This window comes from Battus philenor, unplaced genomic scaffold (genome assembly GCF_028537555.1).
Source record: "Battus philenor isolate CCGP_79_NKW_IND1 unplaced genomic scaffold, ilBatPhil1.0.hap1 SCAF_2, whole genome shotgun sequence".
Taxonomy (NCBI): domain Eukaryota; kingdom Metazoa; phylum Arthropoda; class Insecta; order Lepidoptera; family Papilionidae; genus Battus; species Battus philenor.
The window spans coordinates 14,671,716-14,689,070 of NW_027181682.1; the positions used below are offsets into that span (position 1 = coordinate 14,671,716).

General features: G+C 33.2%; 1 protein-coding gene across 1 annotated transcript in view; it reads left to right on the forward strand.

Moving 5' to 3' along the window:
• LOC137922450 (patronin-like) overlaps nt 1–17,355 on the forward strand; it is a 99,549-nt gene that overhangs the window by 29,598 nt on the left and 52,596 nt on the right. The window contains exon 2 of the mRNA XM_068765447.1: nt 15,129–15,224. Coding sequence (XP_068621548.1) covers nt 15,129–15,224 — 96 coding nt within the window. The remainder of the gene's footprint in view (nt 1–15,128; nt 15,225–17,355) is intronic.

Below are 17,355 nucleotides of genomic sequence, written 5' to 3' on the forward strand. Positions count from 1 at the left end.
CAATCGCAAGAGTTCCCTACTGCCGAGATACAACTGCAAAGTATAGTCAACTAAAAGTATATATCGCGTTGGTATCAAACCTACAACCCTCTCCGCAGTAATCATTACTACTAATCACTGCGTCTAGCGTGCACTTAGCAATGTTACAATGTTAGCAAGAAACATCGCGTAGTAAGACATTAATCCAGTTTATAAATAATGCCACTATCTCCATCTTATCTGGGCGTATAACCGTGGCCGAGAGTGCTGGCGCAGTGTTTCTAGATAGTATTACAGTTATCCAACTGGATATTAATTGCTTTCCATCTTAGAAACTCTTATATTTTTAGTGTCTAATAATTTGGTTAGCTGACGTTATTTTTTTAACTCAATGGAAATTGTATTTTAATTATGTTTGTAGGAAGCTTTCTAGTTATAATTCAGATCTTTGAGTAATTTTACACTTTGAACAAAATATGTTTTAAAATTTTTATCAAAAACATACTTACATAATTCTGGAATATTTCAGTGACAGAGTTTATTAGGAATAATCGGCCCCGCTTCTGTCTACTCAATACACAAACACACACATTTAAATATAAATATATATGTATGTATGAATATATATATATATAAATATATATATGTATATATGTATAGTAAAATGACTAACCATTAATTTGGTTCACGAATTTATAATACAAAAGATTATGAGAGGTTCTTTGTTATTTTGTCCTTAATAAAAATAACAATTAGTCGTTTTTCGATTATATGCGTAGTAATAATAAAAAAGAAGAGATTATAGAAAATAAAAATATGTCTATATATCCACTTAGAAAGTAAATGTTATTTGATTACTTCACAAAGAACATATTGTTGCCTCCCAACGCTTTCCCATCTATTAATCAGCGTTGATCTATCATTAGGCATGTAATTTAAAAATAATGAAAGTACAATTAAGTGTTTCAAGACGACTCATCGTAAGGCAGGCTTAATTCGTATTTCAAGTTAGTCTCGCGGCGTGGGCGGACGGAGCGTGGGCACGGCTTCACCGCGTGGGCAGGTGCCAACGCACCGTGGACAGCCCGAGGCCTCCCAATCGCCCATTGCAGCCTCTTACCGTCAACTATTGGCTAATCATTGACCTTTCCTACCCTTATTAATAGTCTAATCCTGTCTAATTATCTTGAAACTACCGATATCGTTATGGAGTTGGTAAAGTTTAATCAGTTAAGTAGGAACGTTATTTATTTTGGGAGTGATACAATACATTGTGCGGTTTAGTTATGTATTTTTTACTTCATTCGCACTAATAAAATCGTATAAAACAGGGGTGGCCAAATTCTTTGATAGTGCAAGCAATTTTTCTAAATTTAAAATTTTTATGCGAGCCGCAGTTGAATTCGCATTTAAAACACGCAAAAGAATGATTTTTTTACATAAAACATATTTATTGAAATTATTTAAACAAAAGTACAAAATGTTTGTATTGAAGTTAAATATAATGGCACACTTATATGATAACACAACTAATGGTAATTAATATGCCGGTTAGTTAATTGTATCGGTGTTTGGATTTCGCTAATTTTATGGTGGAATAATAGTTATTATTATTCACACCAGTAACTGATTTCGATTTCCCAAAAGATCAAATAGGTAATATAAATTCAATTATTGAAATAATTCGATAGTCAATCGAAGCCAAAATAATCGTTTAAAGAGATGCATGTGGCTCGCGAGCCGCAGTTTGAGCACCCCTGGTATATGACTTCGATATTTATTCAATTACAATATATAGCTATGATATATTATTGAATACCAAACAGCATAAAGTTCAGTACTTACGTTAGGAATTAATATACATATGCATCGATCATTGTGATCTCATGAATGATATGTGTCATGTATGATATATGTGTGCAATTATCATACTGCATTGTTTATTACACTTTTTCTATCCATTTAAATTACCTATTTAAAGTAAAAAAAAAAAACAATGTAGATGTAAACGGAAATGTTCGATATATCATTTCATCAATGGTTTTGAAATATTGAAAATGAATGATGAGTTTCATTTATATTCGCGTACATTTTATTCGCCCTGATATCTAGATGTATGAACAACAAAAGTTTTTCTCTTTCATTCCATGTTTCAATTAATCAAAAGGTGATGCCTTGTGATACAGCTAGTCATTATGTATTGTTTATGTCAATGTCTAAATACAAAATTCTAAATGCATATTATAAATAAATTGACGAAAAAGCTTATTATTCAATAATCGAAAGTTTAAATGATAAGAATCCTTGGCAGTGATGTCGCCTGATTATTTTGTTTTCATTTGTGCTATATCTGAGAAAGTGTATATTTATAAATCTGTGTTAAACTTTCTTAAAAGATGTGTTGTTGAGGGGTTTCTTCATGCTTCTTCTCCACCTTGCGAAGCAGAGTAGAGTCAAAAATGAAGAGATAAAAAATAAAGAGATAATTCGTTGACGTCCATTAGTTCTGTTAAAAGTTCCTATGTTGAATAAACGTATTTTATCTTTTATGTTATCTTTTATACAGGAATATCATATTTATATAGGATTCATATTTTGCTATTTCATGTCTTTTGTATTCCTTTCTCGAGCATCCCTCCTATAACGCTTGAATTACCCACTTCATATTTCTGTGATGTGTAATTTTTATATACGTACAGTTAATAACGAATTTTGCGTGTCTTTTCCTATTACGCTGAACTATCATTATAAAGGGAATATTGTATATTTGAATCTGTTTAAGAATCGAACTTAAAATCAGATGATGGTTTTCCTTTGCTGTCTATAATTTTAAGACGTAATAAATTCTTTTAAATACGACGTAAAATAGAAGATTACGGTAGTAAAAGTGATTGGATATCCTTCAATTTGCTTTAAATGGAAGCTAGTGGTCAAATAATTCGCTCCGCTCCTTCGTCCATCTCAGGCTGAATCACCGTTGCTCTACCTATTTATGGGCTCGCTTTATCCGAAGATATCCGATAGCATCTCGGACATTCATTGCCCTTTGTTGTTTACGTCGGTGCAATGGTTTGCTTTTATCTGTTGCAAATAAACAACGGGTGTTAAAAAAATTGCTCATGCTACATTACATATCTTTAAAGAATTAATTTTGAAAGGTTTAATTGAGATTTATTTTAATAAGTGAAAGTACGTCCATCATTGCTCTTATTGCTGCAAACCATTCGAAACGAAACAAAACCGGCGTCTAAACATATGTAAAATATTTCCTTTTCACTTTGGAATTCACTCGATACATCGGTGACGAAGGAGCGTTTTTTGAGGACTACTGCTATTTGTTTAATGGAATCAGGCGTTACCTCGCGGAAGTCCATCCTAAGTAAGAAAAGGACCAATATATAGCCACTTCCGCACATGCAGTGGTAGTCGTACAATAAAGTGCACCGCCCGCCAGCCCGCTGATAAATGCGTATGCGGCAAACAATGCGAATCACACAACCGCCACCGCCAAATTACTCAACACGTATTTCACCCCTCCACGGGGCATCTTCAGGAGTTATGTTACACCGATTAGAGCACTCTGTGTTTGGCACTAGCGAAGTGGCTAAATATTGGTCCTTTTCTTACTGCTATTTGTGTATAAAGGTTTAATGTAATGTACGTTATGGACAATTATATATCATCTTACATCAAGAGTAATATAGAGTGGCTTCACTGTGATTTAAATTTCACACTAGAGTCTGTATATACGTGATTGTACTCATATAAGTAAAACGTAGGCATTTATTTTTAAGCGCAAAAGCTTAAATTTTCCAGTTTGGCAGACACTACTAATTAGATGCGCATTCTTGTCTCAAGATGACGAGCCATCGACATATTGCGCAGGACTTTTAATTAATAAACTCAAGTGATGTGCCGCATTGTTATCGATGGCAGTCGCCTCAGGTCACTTACGCAAGACTATGCAACTAGCCGGGTTTCGTGGTTGAAACATTGGGTGTTTTTTTTAAAACTATTTTCTAGTTTATTATTTTGCCGTGACAGTTAATGGTATTGATATTAAAATAGAATAACAAAATGTAACTCGAATGTCTTTTGTAACAGTAAATAGTTCATCAATTCCGTTCTACTTAATTTAATTTAAATAATTGTTTGAAGCCACTGTTTGAAACGACAAGCAATTACAAAAAAGATGGTAAGATGTTTGTGAAAACCTAAGAAACCATGGTCTTATAATTTTATTAATTTATTTTTACGGGCAACGACACTATGATTGATACAATATGTGGGTCCTAAGAAAAAAAGTTTGAGTACTACTGGATCAAATGAACACTATACGTCACGTATCTCAATATCTAATACCATAAAGTATTAAGAGAAAATAATCAAAGCTATTTTTAATCATAACAAACCAGTCGGTATTTATAACCTATATGGACATTTTTAGATGAAAATTATGTATGGAATTACGATTGCAAATGATCTGTTAATAAACAGCTTTCTGCCATGTAATTTATAAATCATTTATATTCAAACTTTTGTTTGTAACAGTAAAATAGATAAGAAAAAGATTTATATGTTAATGATTTTTTTATGATAACGTTTTTATAAGTTTTATTTCCTTATAATCCTAAGTTACATTAAAAACCACTTAAAAATACAACAGTAGGCACAACCCGTCTCGTATAGTGAATTATATTTGAAATTACATTTTAGACTGCCGTATAGCGTTACACGATACTGAAAGTTTAGGAAAGAAAAATAAGTAAAATTTAAACGGCTATGATATGACACATTGCAAGTTGTTCATAAAATTTGTTCAGTTTGGAAATAGGACTAATATTTATGCTCTTTTTACAAACGTAATAGAAATATGTATAATCTATATGAATATATAATTATAATTTTTTCAGTCGTTCGTTAATTTTTTAATGCCGTGTCCGTTTAATATCTTGTTGGAATCGATGACAAGGTATTTTTATACCATCCTATCTTGTGATCTCCTCAAGGCAGTATTATAAGGGAGTGAAATTGCTGACTTAATTATACCAGCGGCTAATGACCAAGCGGTGTTTTATCGCATAATTTCTCTACAACCCTTTTGTCGAAGTTATCTGTTCTTCTGCTGTCGATGTGGCCAAAATAACTTGGGACTCGTTGGTAAGATTTTCGATGTCTTAATCCTAAATTATGTATGATTTTATTTTATTTAAATAATAAAATTAAATTGTTTAATAACAGTGTTTAACGTGTGAACATTACCGGGTTATTAAACAACTCTTAGGGTTAAAATTAATAATATTAATATTATTAAAATTCTACCTCCTACACAGATACTTAAAATTATTTGAAGATGGATATCGTCTTATGCGTCGGTATACAGAATGTGTAATCCCAAGTTTTTATCATCATCATGACGTGATCCAATAGACGCTCACTAAAAAACTTAGGCCTCCCCCAAGTTCGTCTTAAGCGACTTCTCAAGATCTTAACTTTGTCGTCGGCTCCCCCAACTTCTGGGCTCCAACGGCCACAGGTTGCATGAGCCATGTACCCATTTCAGTCTTTTCTTTATTAAAAAAAATAATTGCAGCTCAGTATAATTTTCCGTCTAGTCTGCGGTGGTTACTGAGGCTGGTGAGTAACAGTTGTCTGCTGCCACCTCGAGTCCCGGGAGAGAGAGTGAAATGTCGTGGACGAGCGGCTCGCTAATTGCCCGTTAATTAAACAGTACGAATTCGGTGTAGAGAGTGCCCTGCTCGCTCCACTTGTCATTTGTGCTACGGCTCGCGCACGAAAGTATTTAATAGGCCGTTTCAGACGGCGTCGTCGGCGTGTGCATCTTCCGATTTATATTATTTTCACAGATAAGTGAGAATTATATTTCTTTAATTTTTATTTTTACTATTAGATGGGAAAGCTTTAATGAAGATAATATATATATACACCACAACTTATTTGCTGTCAATGTACACCCATGATGTATGTCAATGTACCCGAAAATGAACGGTTCCGGATATAACAAATGATATGATGCGTTGAAATCATTTTCGAAATTAAGATTTGTATATCTTAAAATTAATGGTTGTTTACTTTATTTCGCTATCAGTCTATCAGTCACATTCCAGTAGAAAAAATAAGTTATCATAATTAAAAGTGATAATTTTGTACAGAGTGATTGCGAATTGGTGTATAAGCTTTGAAGCTTTTTACTAACAAATTAGTTTTATTTCCATATCTATAATGATTTTACATTTATAACCAATGTCAATGTTAAAATTTTTGTAATATTCAGTTGTACCCTGTTATATTCATGTGTAAAGACCTGAAAAGAAACGGTTTTAAAGTTTTTTATTTAAAAATATGTATACATAAAAAAGCTGAATAGCCGTATTAAATGCTTAGATGTCGCTTTATGTTAGCTGTTACCTGCTACATCCATTTTGTACCTGGAGAGACTAGACACACTTGCTTTGATGGCATTTATTATTATTGTTCTGATATAAAAAACGAGCGAAAAAGCAATTTTTCGAAGATTGTGCTAAAGTCTACAGACTTATCTGTATTTAATAGCTTATTGATATATGACTTTATAATAAAACGAAATGAACCACGAAATAATTAACTACCACAAAGGTACCTATCGCTTGTTAATCAAGGTTGAATCCTTGATTTATTATATTGCAAAGAAATATTATCATATAAGTACGTGCTGTATGTATATACTCTATTGTAAACTGTTTATTAGAAAAAAAGAAAGGCTAAACACGCTAGCTTTATATCCTATTCACGCGCTCGTTGTGGTAATGAAAGTTTGAGAAGCCTATTCAGATATCCTTCCAGACGCCATTCTACGCGAAGGAAGTCATTTGCTGACGTGCATGCGTTCGGCTATACTTAGACTTTATCGTCTAACGCATTTGGGTTAATAGTACACAATGGTCATATTGTAAGTATTTATACAGGATGATTTAAAATGGTGCATGGAAGTAAATGTATATACCTCATTTGTTGTCAATTAACGTTAAAATGTCCCATAAATTATATCCAAAAAGTAATCGTTGCAGAGATAATAAATATCGTAAGTGTTTATAAAATTAAATATTATTTGAAACAGGACGTTTCCAATAGAAAAAATAAATAACTGATCATCCTGTACAGAAGTTGTATTTTAAATGTTAATATTAAGATTAAGTACTTAAAAAAGTTAACCGTTTTAGTAGTCAAACTCAGACAAATGTTTTTGTTTTGTTAGTTTCTATTTTGTTTTTGTATTTTGGTTCTACCGCTAAGATGTAATAATGAGTTATAATATGGTATATTTATGTAAAAAAATAAAGATGAAAAAGTTAGTTTTTTGTATATCCAAAATTTAATAATTTAGGCATAAACGGTGTTTTGCGTGAGGACGTTCATGTTTCTGCTCAGTATACGATGGTTAATGTTATATTATTTTGATATTAAATAATAAAAATTGCAGAGTTTGACCTTTAATTGACATGAGGTGAAAAGAAATATATTTATCAAAAAAATTTTTGAGACACTTTGAATCTATTAGGGTTTTATCAAAGCAAGCAAAGAACAGCCAAAGAGTGAAGCAACCTGTCGGCATTATTGTTTCCAGACAATTATAACACAGTCTTCAAGATAAGAGCGACTGGTTTTTTTTTTCTGGACAAGCGTGTACCACCGTAGGCCTCTTCATCGCTTCCCCTATAGAAGTTTTTTCCGTCAAGAGTCCTGTGAAGAGATTCAGACAACCTCACACTCAGAAAAACTGATAATACTTGAAAGAAAACAGTATTTGTCAAAGAATTGTACATTTTAATTGCACAAATGTAGCTAGTTTATCTTACTTAAGACATTAAATTAATAAATAAAGTGATCTTTCTGATATACGTTATTTGCATTGGATTATGTCCAATTACTGTCGTCAGTACGAAGTCTTCCCGGGTATCCAATTTAATATGCAATGTTTACAGTCAAGCACAATCAATTGAGATAAATTTCTATTGCAACTATATTTTGCGCACAGTCGAGCGAAAAATTCTGCAAACGTTTGAGCACCTAATCGCTTATTCATTGAAGCGTCCAAACACTTACGTTTATTGTGTTTATATCAGCTCTCCCGGCCACTTACACAACCATTGCGCACACACTCGCACTGTTGAATGCTTACACTTGTTTTTTTTTTTTGGAACAAGCTGCCGATTGAACTCTAAACAGTGTTTGTATATGAAATACATTATTTAAATACTAGAAGCAAAAACAAATATTGCACACCTAAGAAACGACTTCGTGTTATTAATCTTTGTATGGGCAATGTACTCTCTGGCAATAGGGACCTAAAAAAAAATTTAAAAAGCTCGTATTGTTACATTTAAAAAATGAAGGTTTGTGTGTTAAGGGTTCTTTGTTTTTTTCTATAGATGCCCATTGCAAGACATAGGCCTCCTCCGAAGATATCTAAGGGGGATATCTTGGCAGATGGTTTGGCGATCACAGTGTGGTATTATACTCCTGCTCATGCCACTCTAAAAAAATTGTTTGTGAGCAGTGGCAATCCTATATAATTAATAAATCGAAAGGCCGACCTGTGATTGCAAATTCTGACTTCTCTACCGGTGGGATATTACTGCTCAACTGCCAATTTTTTTTTTAATAGAAGATAAACTGTAAGAGTGATATGTCCATTTTATCCTATTTCAATGTTAACTATATTATTTTAAAAAATATAAGGTCCTGCTCAGTTTCTTTAGTTTGTTTTTCCCAGGCCTGAGGTATTTATCATTTGAACAAGTGGTGGACTCATCTTTAATGAAAGATGTAATCCATCCAATGTCGAGTTTGTTCTGGAAGTTTGAACTATATGCATCGGGATAGTTGGTTCAAAGTATAATCAAAATAATATTATAAAAACAGTTTGTCATTACGTTAGTTATTATTCCAGTCGTCTTCAGCCATTCGAATGTTACACAAGAGTAATGTTATCTACCTGTCTATCTTGGCAAAGTTTAGTTTGTAACTTACGTAATGCAATATGATAAAATCTGAAATAATAGTAGACACAAGATGTAAACATTCGTAAATCTAAATTGCCATACAAGCCAATTGAAATGTAATTTCTGATTAACAAGTCTCTTCCGCTTATTACATATAAAACGACAAGTTAAAATATTTCCTTATACGTATGTATTTATTCCGTAATTGATCAATTTCACCGCGACTTATATATATTTATATATACGCTTATATGAGAGTGTAAAAGGTACTCAGACGGTTGCTTCTCAACACATTTTTATTAAAATATTACTTATGTGCCTAAATTTAAATACTTATGTAAAAACAGAGATTAAATATAAAGACAAAAACAAAAGTAGACTCGTAACGACTAAATTTAATCATGAAAAAGCAGCATACATTATAAAAATTATTTTTCAACCTATTATGTGCCATGCCCAATCTTAGCATTTTTAAAATTCTTACGCCTCTTTATGTAACATATTTATATTCTAATAAAGAGAAAGGGTTAAACCCGTGTTGAGTCCGCTATCGAATTGCCCTTCGTAACGATCAAATTGCCATATTGTGGGGTGTGGGCCCACGTTGAGAAACACTGCCTCAGAACTTGTTTTCTTATTTAATTTACAAATAAACGTGTATTATTGAATAATTTTGGTACCCGAGAGAAGTTACATAATGAATACATTAAGCATTGTTGAATTTCATTTATAAAGAGTAACTGTTGAGTTTCTGGGCGGCTATTCTCAGCTGATCAGTGTTCCGAGCTGGTGGTAGCTTAGTTTTTATAATCTATATCTTCTGCTTATAATCTAAATATATATAATATCTTAAATTAATTTGCATCATTAGTTATTTTTCAATTATAGAATTGTTATAGTCAAAAGAAAACAAGAGTTATTTATATGAATCTGCGTGTGATTAAGGTTTCTCATCGTTTGACGGATTCCAGTTTTTATGATGGAGTGTTGTCGCCGGTTTCCTATTCGGGAGTGTCTCCGCCGTGGGCTATTTATGTCGGTGGCATGCGGCGGCACGCGTGCGACCTTTTTGCCTTATAATTCGTCCGGACACGAGCGCGCCCATTGCTTTATTGATAGTCTCTTGTTTATGGTGCCCTGGTATATCAAACAGAAATCGCGTAAGTTATTTAGTATCGACAAAACACGATTGACGCAGATTTTTTTACTTCCTTCATAGAAAATACTTCTCCAAAGTGTATAATTGTGAACAATCTCAAAATATATTCTATAGAAATACAGAGGTATATAGTATTGTACTTATGATATAAGTTACTGGTGGAAAAACGGTTAGTAAATTTGAAGTTACAACAAAAAAGGGAGGATGGATGAACAGAGAGAATGCAGATGTTGGAGACTAATTTTCAGAGAACTGTAATAGGAAATATTCAGTTATTCATATCTTTTTCCGGTTTTCCTGCGTGTAACAAGAATTGATAATTCAGACGATTTGTTATTCGACGTCGAGATAAAGTATTTTCGTTTGGCTGAATTCCAAACGCGGAGTGAGATGAAATACGTTTATTTTTTTTTTAAATTAATTTGTCGTAAAAATAATTACTCATTTATTCTAAACAAGAACGCTGTTGTTTCGGCAAAGGATTAAAGGTAATTTTAGTCTTAGTTTTTAACCAAGTTAGACATAATTGTTCGAATGCATTCGCATGCAACTGTATCATTCCATCTGATCTCACCGCGTGTTATAACAGTCCGATTGCTTTCACGTTATTGTGATACCGTTGCCGTTACAGCGGCATCGAAGGCATATTCGTTATTAAGGCTTTTATGTATATGTGCTAGATGTTTAACGCTGTAAATAATGATCAGTGTATTCACAGCTTTATATTCATAATCTATAAAATTACTGTCAAGTTTAGTTGTCCCAGTGGCAGTTGTTTTGTAATATTTTGAATACGCTTGTGTTTTATATTTCAACTGAGAAGTTACTTATGTCAGATTTGTTTCACCAAAACATTAAAGAAATGCTTTTTATGTGTCTCTTTTTTTCTTTTTTTTATTCTCGTTCCTCCTGCTTTGTTTGGGGTAGTGACGTTACAATGCAGGTGTAAATATCTCTCTCTCTCCTTGACATTTATTATTCCTATCTGATGGTAGGGTCTGCCTTTTTCAAGTCTTTTTTAATAACATCCATTGACTTAGTTTTCTGTCGCCCTTTAGGTCTGGAACCTGGTATGTTGAGATTGCATACGACGTTGCCTATATACTCTTGGGGTCTCCTCTTTAAGTGTCCAAATCATACGTGGTCTGCTTTCTTGAAGCTTATCGGCGATGTCACGTACACCGAGAATACCGCGAACGTATTCGTTGCAGGTGTAAATATATTTCTTTTATTTTTACTTTTTATTTTTATAGCTCTCCCTCCTTTCTTTCCTCACAAAGTCTTTCTCTCTTTTCCTCACTTCCTCAACAATTTTTTTCATTCTTCACGTTCTCCTTTCACTCGTCTCCTTTCTTTCCTCGTCTACTGTTCCCTAGTTTTCTTTATTTACTATTTTTGCGTACACTTTTTATTTATTTATTTAATGACACGAATAATTGACCTTATTCCTTTTATTTTTATTACCATTTACGTTTTATTTTCATGTAGTCGCTTTACCCTACCCTATAAGTATCTTCACCGGGCTCGTTATTTTGCAAATGTTGGCGGAACTCTCGGTATAAGTGAAATTTCTTGCGACGGGCCATATTTCAACACGCGAGTCTAGTGCAGATTGGTGAATGCATAATCTATGGTTACTAATAAATTATTACGTAGGCCCGAATCGTCGTAAATCAATCCTCTTGAGAAATTAATTGGCGTTGATTTGTTGTTGTAACCCCTGAGGCCATGAATATTACCGTGCCACGTTAAATGATTTAATTCTCCAGTTTAGTACAGTACCCGGCGATAAATATTGCACATCGACTTTTGGAAAGAGACAGCCGAAATTAGCCGATTGTCTCTTTCCAAAGGTCGATGTGCAATATTTATCGCCGGGTACTGTATAGGCTTTTAAATTTACGTAAATAATAAAGTAAACAATTTGAATAATTGTTTAACCTTTGACGAAAACGGAAAATATTGTACCTTTAATGGTGATGTAATGATTTGGTATAGATAGTATCTATCATCGCTCATCACGTTAATTAATTGCAGTATTTAAATACAATATTTATTTTTATATATGAAATTCTTAACGATTGTCAATTGAATTATTTTAAGGTTAGCTTAGAGAGTACATAGTAAAAGGATAATTAAGATGACAGTTTACATGATATACATACTAATGCTTAAACAGTGTACGAAAGTCCAGGTAAAAGTTATAAAAAAAAACGTATTTTTAGAGGCATGTGGACTCTGTATATCTAGTTCACGGACCCTTCCGCTCCGTGAACTCAGAACCGATAAAGCTGTAAAAGCCTTAGGGCTAACAGCATCAACATCTTCAGAAACAATAAAATAGACAATAGGACTTTGTATACTGATAAATAAAGGTGTACTTTTTATCATTTCCTTAAAGTTAAGACGTCTCTTGCGGAAAACAACAAAGATACCGATAGGTTTTCCTAGATTTCACTTTTGTTATAGTTGTACAAAATTTGAGTACGAATTTGTTCGCATAAGTTTCAATATCAAAACTAGTAATAACCAATTTTTTATGTATATGGTGCGAGCTGATTTATATATATATAAAGTATATATATATATATATATATATCTAGTTTATATGTAATTGGGCTTTTGATATATGTGATCTCTATAAGTTATTCCAAGTGAATGATTTTATATGAATAAATAATTAAGTAATAAAAAAGTTTTACATTCTATTGATATTTCTGTATAATAATGTTATTTTATTCTCAATTCAAAGTAACAATAAAATAATATCTTGCACGCTGCCTCGAGATGTTCTGCAGTTTATCTTCCGTAAAGTTCACCTTCATTGTGCTGCGGGTACACGTAATAAATGTATTGCAAAGTTTTCTAATGCAGCCGACCCCTTACAACCCGTATCGATTCAGCCAATTGAAGGCAACGTGCATCGCTGCGGTGGAATGGCCGGTGTATTGTTCTCGGTCGTGATCTCTGCGCGTCTGTGTATTTAGTTTCTTGCATTGAAAGGATGTTTGTGGTCTTCAATTGTTCAGTATGGAGAAAATTTACGACTTGACTAACGTTATATACTTGTTTTATCAACGCTTTTGTAACTAACAGGTCAAGTATCTAGGAAGTAATAGAGAAAAGTATCTAGGAAGTAAAAGAGAGATCGCTTCGGAATCTTGTGTCTCTATAGACAAGTGTAGACTTAAAAATATGACTTAGGGTATAATAAAAAGATTACCCTGTTGCTAGTTGCTGTCACTTTTAACTGGTGTTCCAATAATAACACATCTTTTGGACAGGTCTATGTCCAACAGTATACCTCCTACGCCTAAAATGATGATGAAAAATACAGTAAATATTAATTTTTTTGTATATTCATAAATAATTATCTATCACGTATAAGTGTAGCGTTCTAACGGATTATCCATTACTTGAAATCAAGAAATAATTGCCTATTATTTATTACTATCAGTTTTTATTGCAGAATAAAATCTAAAATTTTTAAATGACCATCGTAATTAAATATTTTTCGTGTTCGTATTGTTTACGTGACAATACAATAAAATAGTTTAATCCATTATTTCACTGAACAATTTCGACAATTGTCATGAAAAAATATACAAAGAAGAATAGAAATAATTTTCATCAATTCCTAAATTTTGTACATACCACTTTTTAAAACAATGCTATAAAATTGATTATGTAATACGACAATTCGAAAAACAATAATGGATTATTTGCGATCTCTATTCCACTAAATAGTTCATTTACGTCTTGAATATTATATTACTAAATTTACATTACGTAATTTTGCTAAAAAAATATTTTTTGACTTTAAAGGAAAGCAGAGAATGTTTTGGAACGTTTCGTTTAGGACAGTCAAACAAAATACATTTGACACGCTGTATAACAGTAAATAAAATATTAAGAAGTATTTTTATGAAAATTATACACAACCTCATGTCATAAGGTTGATCTTTTGGTTCATGTATTTCTAAAGATCATTTAACCGCTGGTCTGAACAAGTCAATAACGATTCCCTATGACAATTGCCTCGAGGAAAGCAGAAGATATAGGTATAGATACAGTTTGAAACAATGATATATATATTTGTTAAGACTAGGATTTCTGTCTAAAATTAAAGCTTCGTGGTGTGATCAATAGCTCATAATGCACAGACAGGCTAGTGATATGCTTTTGCAATGATTTTTCACGTTGTCACTAAGACAATGTTTGGCCGCGTGTTTATAAAGTGTTGTATACATCGTGTTAAGATGTAGTTGACTTACAATTGCAGATGAATGCGTCGACAATAAGCGGACGTGGCCATATTGCGGGCTCACAATGTCTGTCGCGAACTACGTCACAGCCGTTCGTCCGTATTGGAGTAATTTCACTGTTGTTTGACAGACACTCCTATGTTTATGTGTTCACTACTTTGAACTTTTTACTTCTTCAATATTAAATATTATATCTTACATAACGATATGACTTGTGATAGGAATTGATGTTGTGATTTCTGGGTCATGTACCGTGAATTCACAAGTTACGCATTCAATATATGAATATTCTTTTATTTTGTGTAATAATAAAATGATAAATTAAAACAAAACAATTTATAATCGGTATGTTGTAAAAATTCGTCGAAATTTGAATAGATGAATATGTTAATTCAAATTATTTCTTGTAATATTAAATGTGAGTATGTCTGGGATTAAAAGTACAGACGGCTGAAATTTCTTACTTCGAAATCGGTTTATGAAGGAGTTGTCACGGCGACTTTTTAAGTTATGCACTTTTAAACCCGTTTATTTATTTTTCCCGCTTCTTGCCACCCTCGTCTAAACGCTGGTGAAAGCTTCTATCACACACAGCTTTTCATTCTTTACATTACGTACGGAAGTGATAAATGTTAAGGTATGAGATGATAATAAAATGAATAAATAAGTTATAAGCGTGTCCATATAGAATGATAAAAAAACGTGTTTTTTCTGTTGTTGCAGTCGAAGCAGCGGGCGTCGATCAAATGGCTGCTGTCCAAGGCCTTCAACAACAGGGTGCCGGATAACCTGCAGGAACCCTTCTACAGGGACCATGAGGTTAGTGAACTTTAACCATCTAAAATAGCCACATGAAACTCAAGGTTGATTCAACATGAACCATGCTAGTTTTTAAGGTATGTTGGAGAAAATATTATTAAGTAATTTTTTAATCCTAAAACCCGTCATAATATATAACTGTGTTAAAAAATATTCATCTCTACGGTATTACAGATTTTAAGAAAAAAATCATGTGCGTAGGCCAAACAGTTACATTGTATCATTAAGAAATCAGTTAATTAAAAAAAATCACAAATTATTATATATCAGCTCCATCATCCATCTGGATCCATGGAAGCTATGCATCAGAGGTGAAATGGATCGGTTTTGAGTTATCCCATCTCTGAGCCACGTTTAATTCATCAATCTTGTTACACCACGTATACGTCCAAATATACAAACTCATCACGGTATGTCTGGAATCATAAGGCATAAGATCTTGAAATTTTGTAGGAATTTTCCTTTTGTCGAGTAGGAATCAGCTAAGAACAGGTGTTACAAAATTTCACCCGTTAGGGGATTAGTTCGCGAAGCGGGCCGGGGAGAGCTGATGTAACATAATTATTTTGTTATCCTTTTATTTTAGCTTTTAAATACTATCTAAAGTAAATTGAATAATCATCGTGGTTGTCGTCGTTTAAGATCATTGATAGACGCACATTGCAAGCCATAAGCCTTTCCCAAAGATATCTATGAATATATACTGTAACCTTGGTAGCCTAGTTGGCTATCGCAGTGTGGTATTATAGTACAGAGGACGCTGCCGCCCATCGTTTAGAAACTTGATTGTGGACAGTGACAATCCTATATAATTAATGCACAAAATGTGAATTGTATAAAATTGTATCCCAGGAATCAAACCCGCGACTTACGATCGCAAGTCTCGCAGAATATTACTGCGCAATACATATTATAATTATTTGGTGTAACTAACTTTAGCACTTATTTGTCAACAGTCGTACATTGTTTTTTCATTTTCACTACGATGTTTTGTTATAGTCATACATTTTTCTTTGAAATAGTTATTGAAAGTGGATAAGTATTGAATTACAGCGAATTAACGATATGTTGAAAATTTACTGTGGTAGTGGGCAGGGCTAATCGCTTATTCAACCGATGGCCGATGACGGCGAAAGGTTCTCGAATGAGGATCATGAACAGGTAGACGCGGCGTAAATAGGCCATTACATTCTATTAAATTACCACTCCATTACCTTATCACGTGGGCTGTATGCTGACAGCATGAGACTGTTTATCATTGCAATATTTGAGGAAGGCCTATGTCTTATATTGGGGTCGACATGCTGATGATAAATTAAATCTAAAACAGCTGAAATTGTAATAAAAGGACTAATATATAGCTACTTCCGCTATGTAGCAGTAGTCGTGCAATAAAGTGTACCGCCCACCAGCCCGCTGATAAATACGCATGCGGCAAACAATGTAAATGAAACAACTACCATCGTTAAATAACTCGACATGTGTTTCAGCCCTCCACAAGGCATCCTCAGGAGTAATGCTACATCGATTAGTGCCACTTAGTGGGATGCACTTGGTGTTTGGCACTAATCGGTGTACTAGTAGCAATGTATTAGTCCTTTTCTTACTTAGTATGGATTTCCGCAAAGTAACGCCTCAATCTATTAGATAGCTAAAATTGTGTTATAAATGTAACCCCAGCTAGTAGTGTTGTGTTTAATATAAAAAAATATATTATATCACTAATCATTAACAAGTAACAATATAGATAACAGGTCATTGCTCTCTGATAAACCTAATTTTTTTACGTATTCTTAACAATTAGATCTAGGTACATGTTGCAAACTAAAAAATGTTGTACACTTTGTGTTCAGGTTTATTTGGAGTGAGTAAATTTGAAAATCACGTAAGGTCATAGTGCTAGTTGGAACACCGCCGGAGCTTCCTAATTTGTACGTCAAATATATATGCAAATGTTTGTTCCGGTTTGTCGGTTGTCTGTGTGTTTGCGTGTCGTGTGTTTGTAGTCTTGACAACGTAGGTTAAAAATAAACAAATATAGAAGGGTATAGTATGTAGGGAAGAGTAAATAAAATATAAATTGAGTGAAGAGAGAGATCGGGAGGATCAGAGAAGGAGCCGATTACGATGG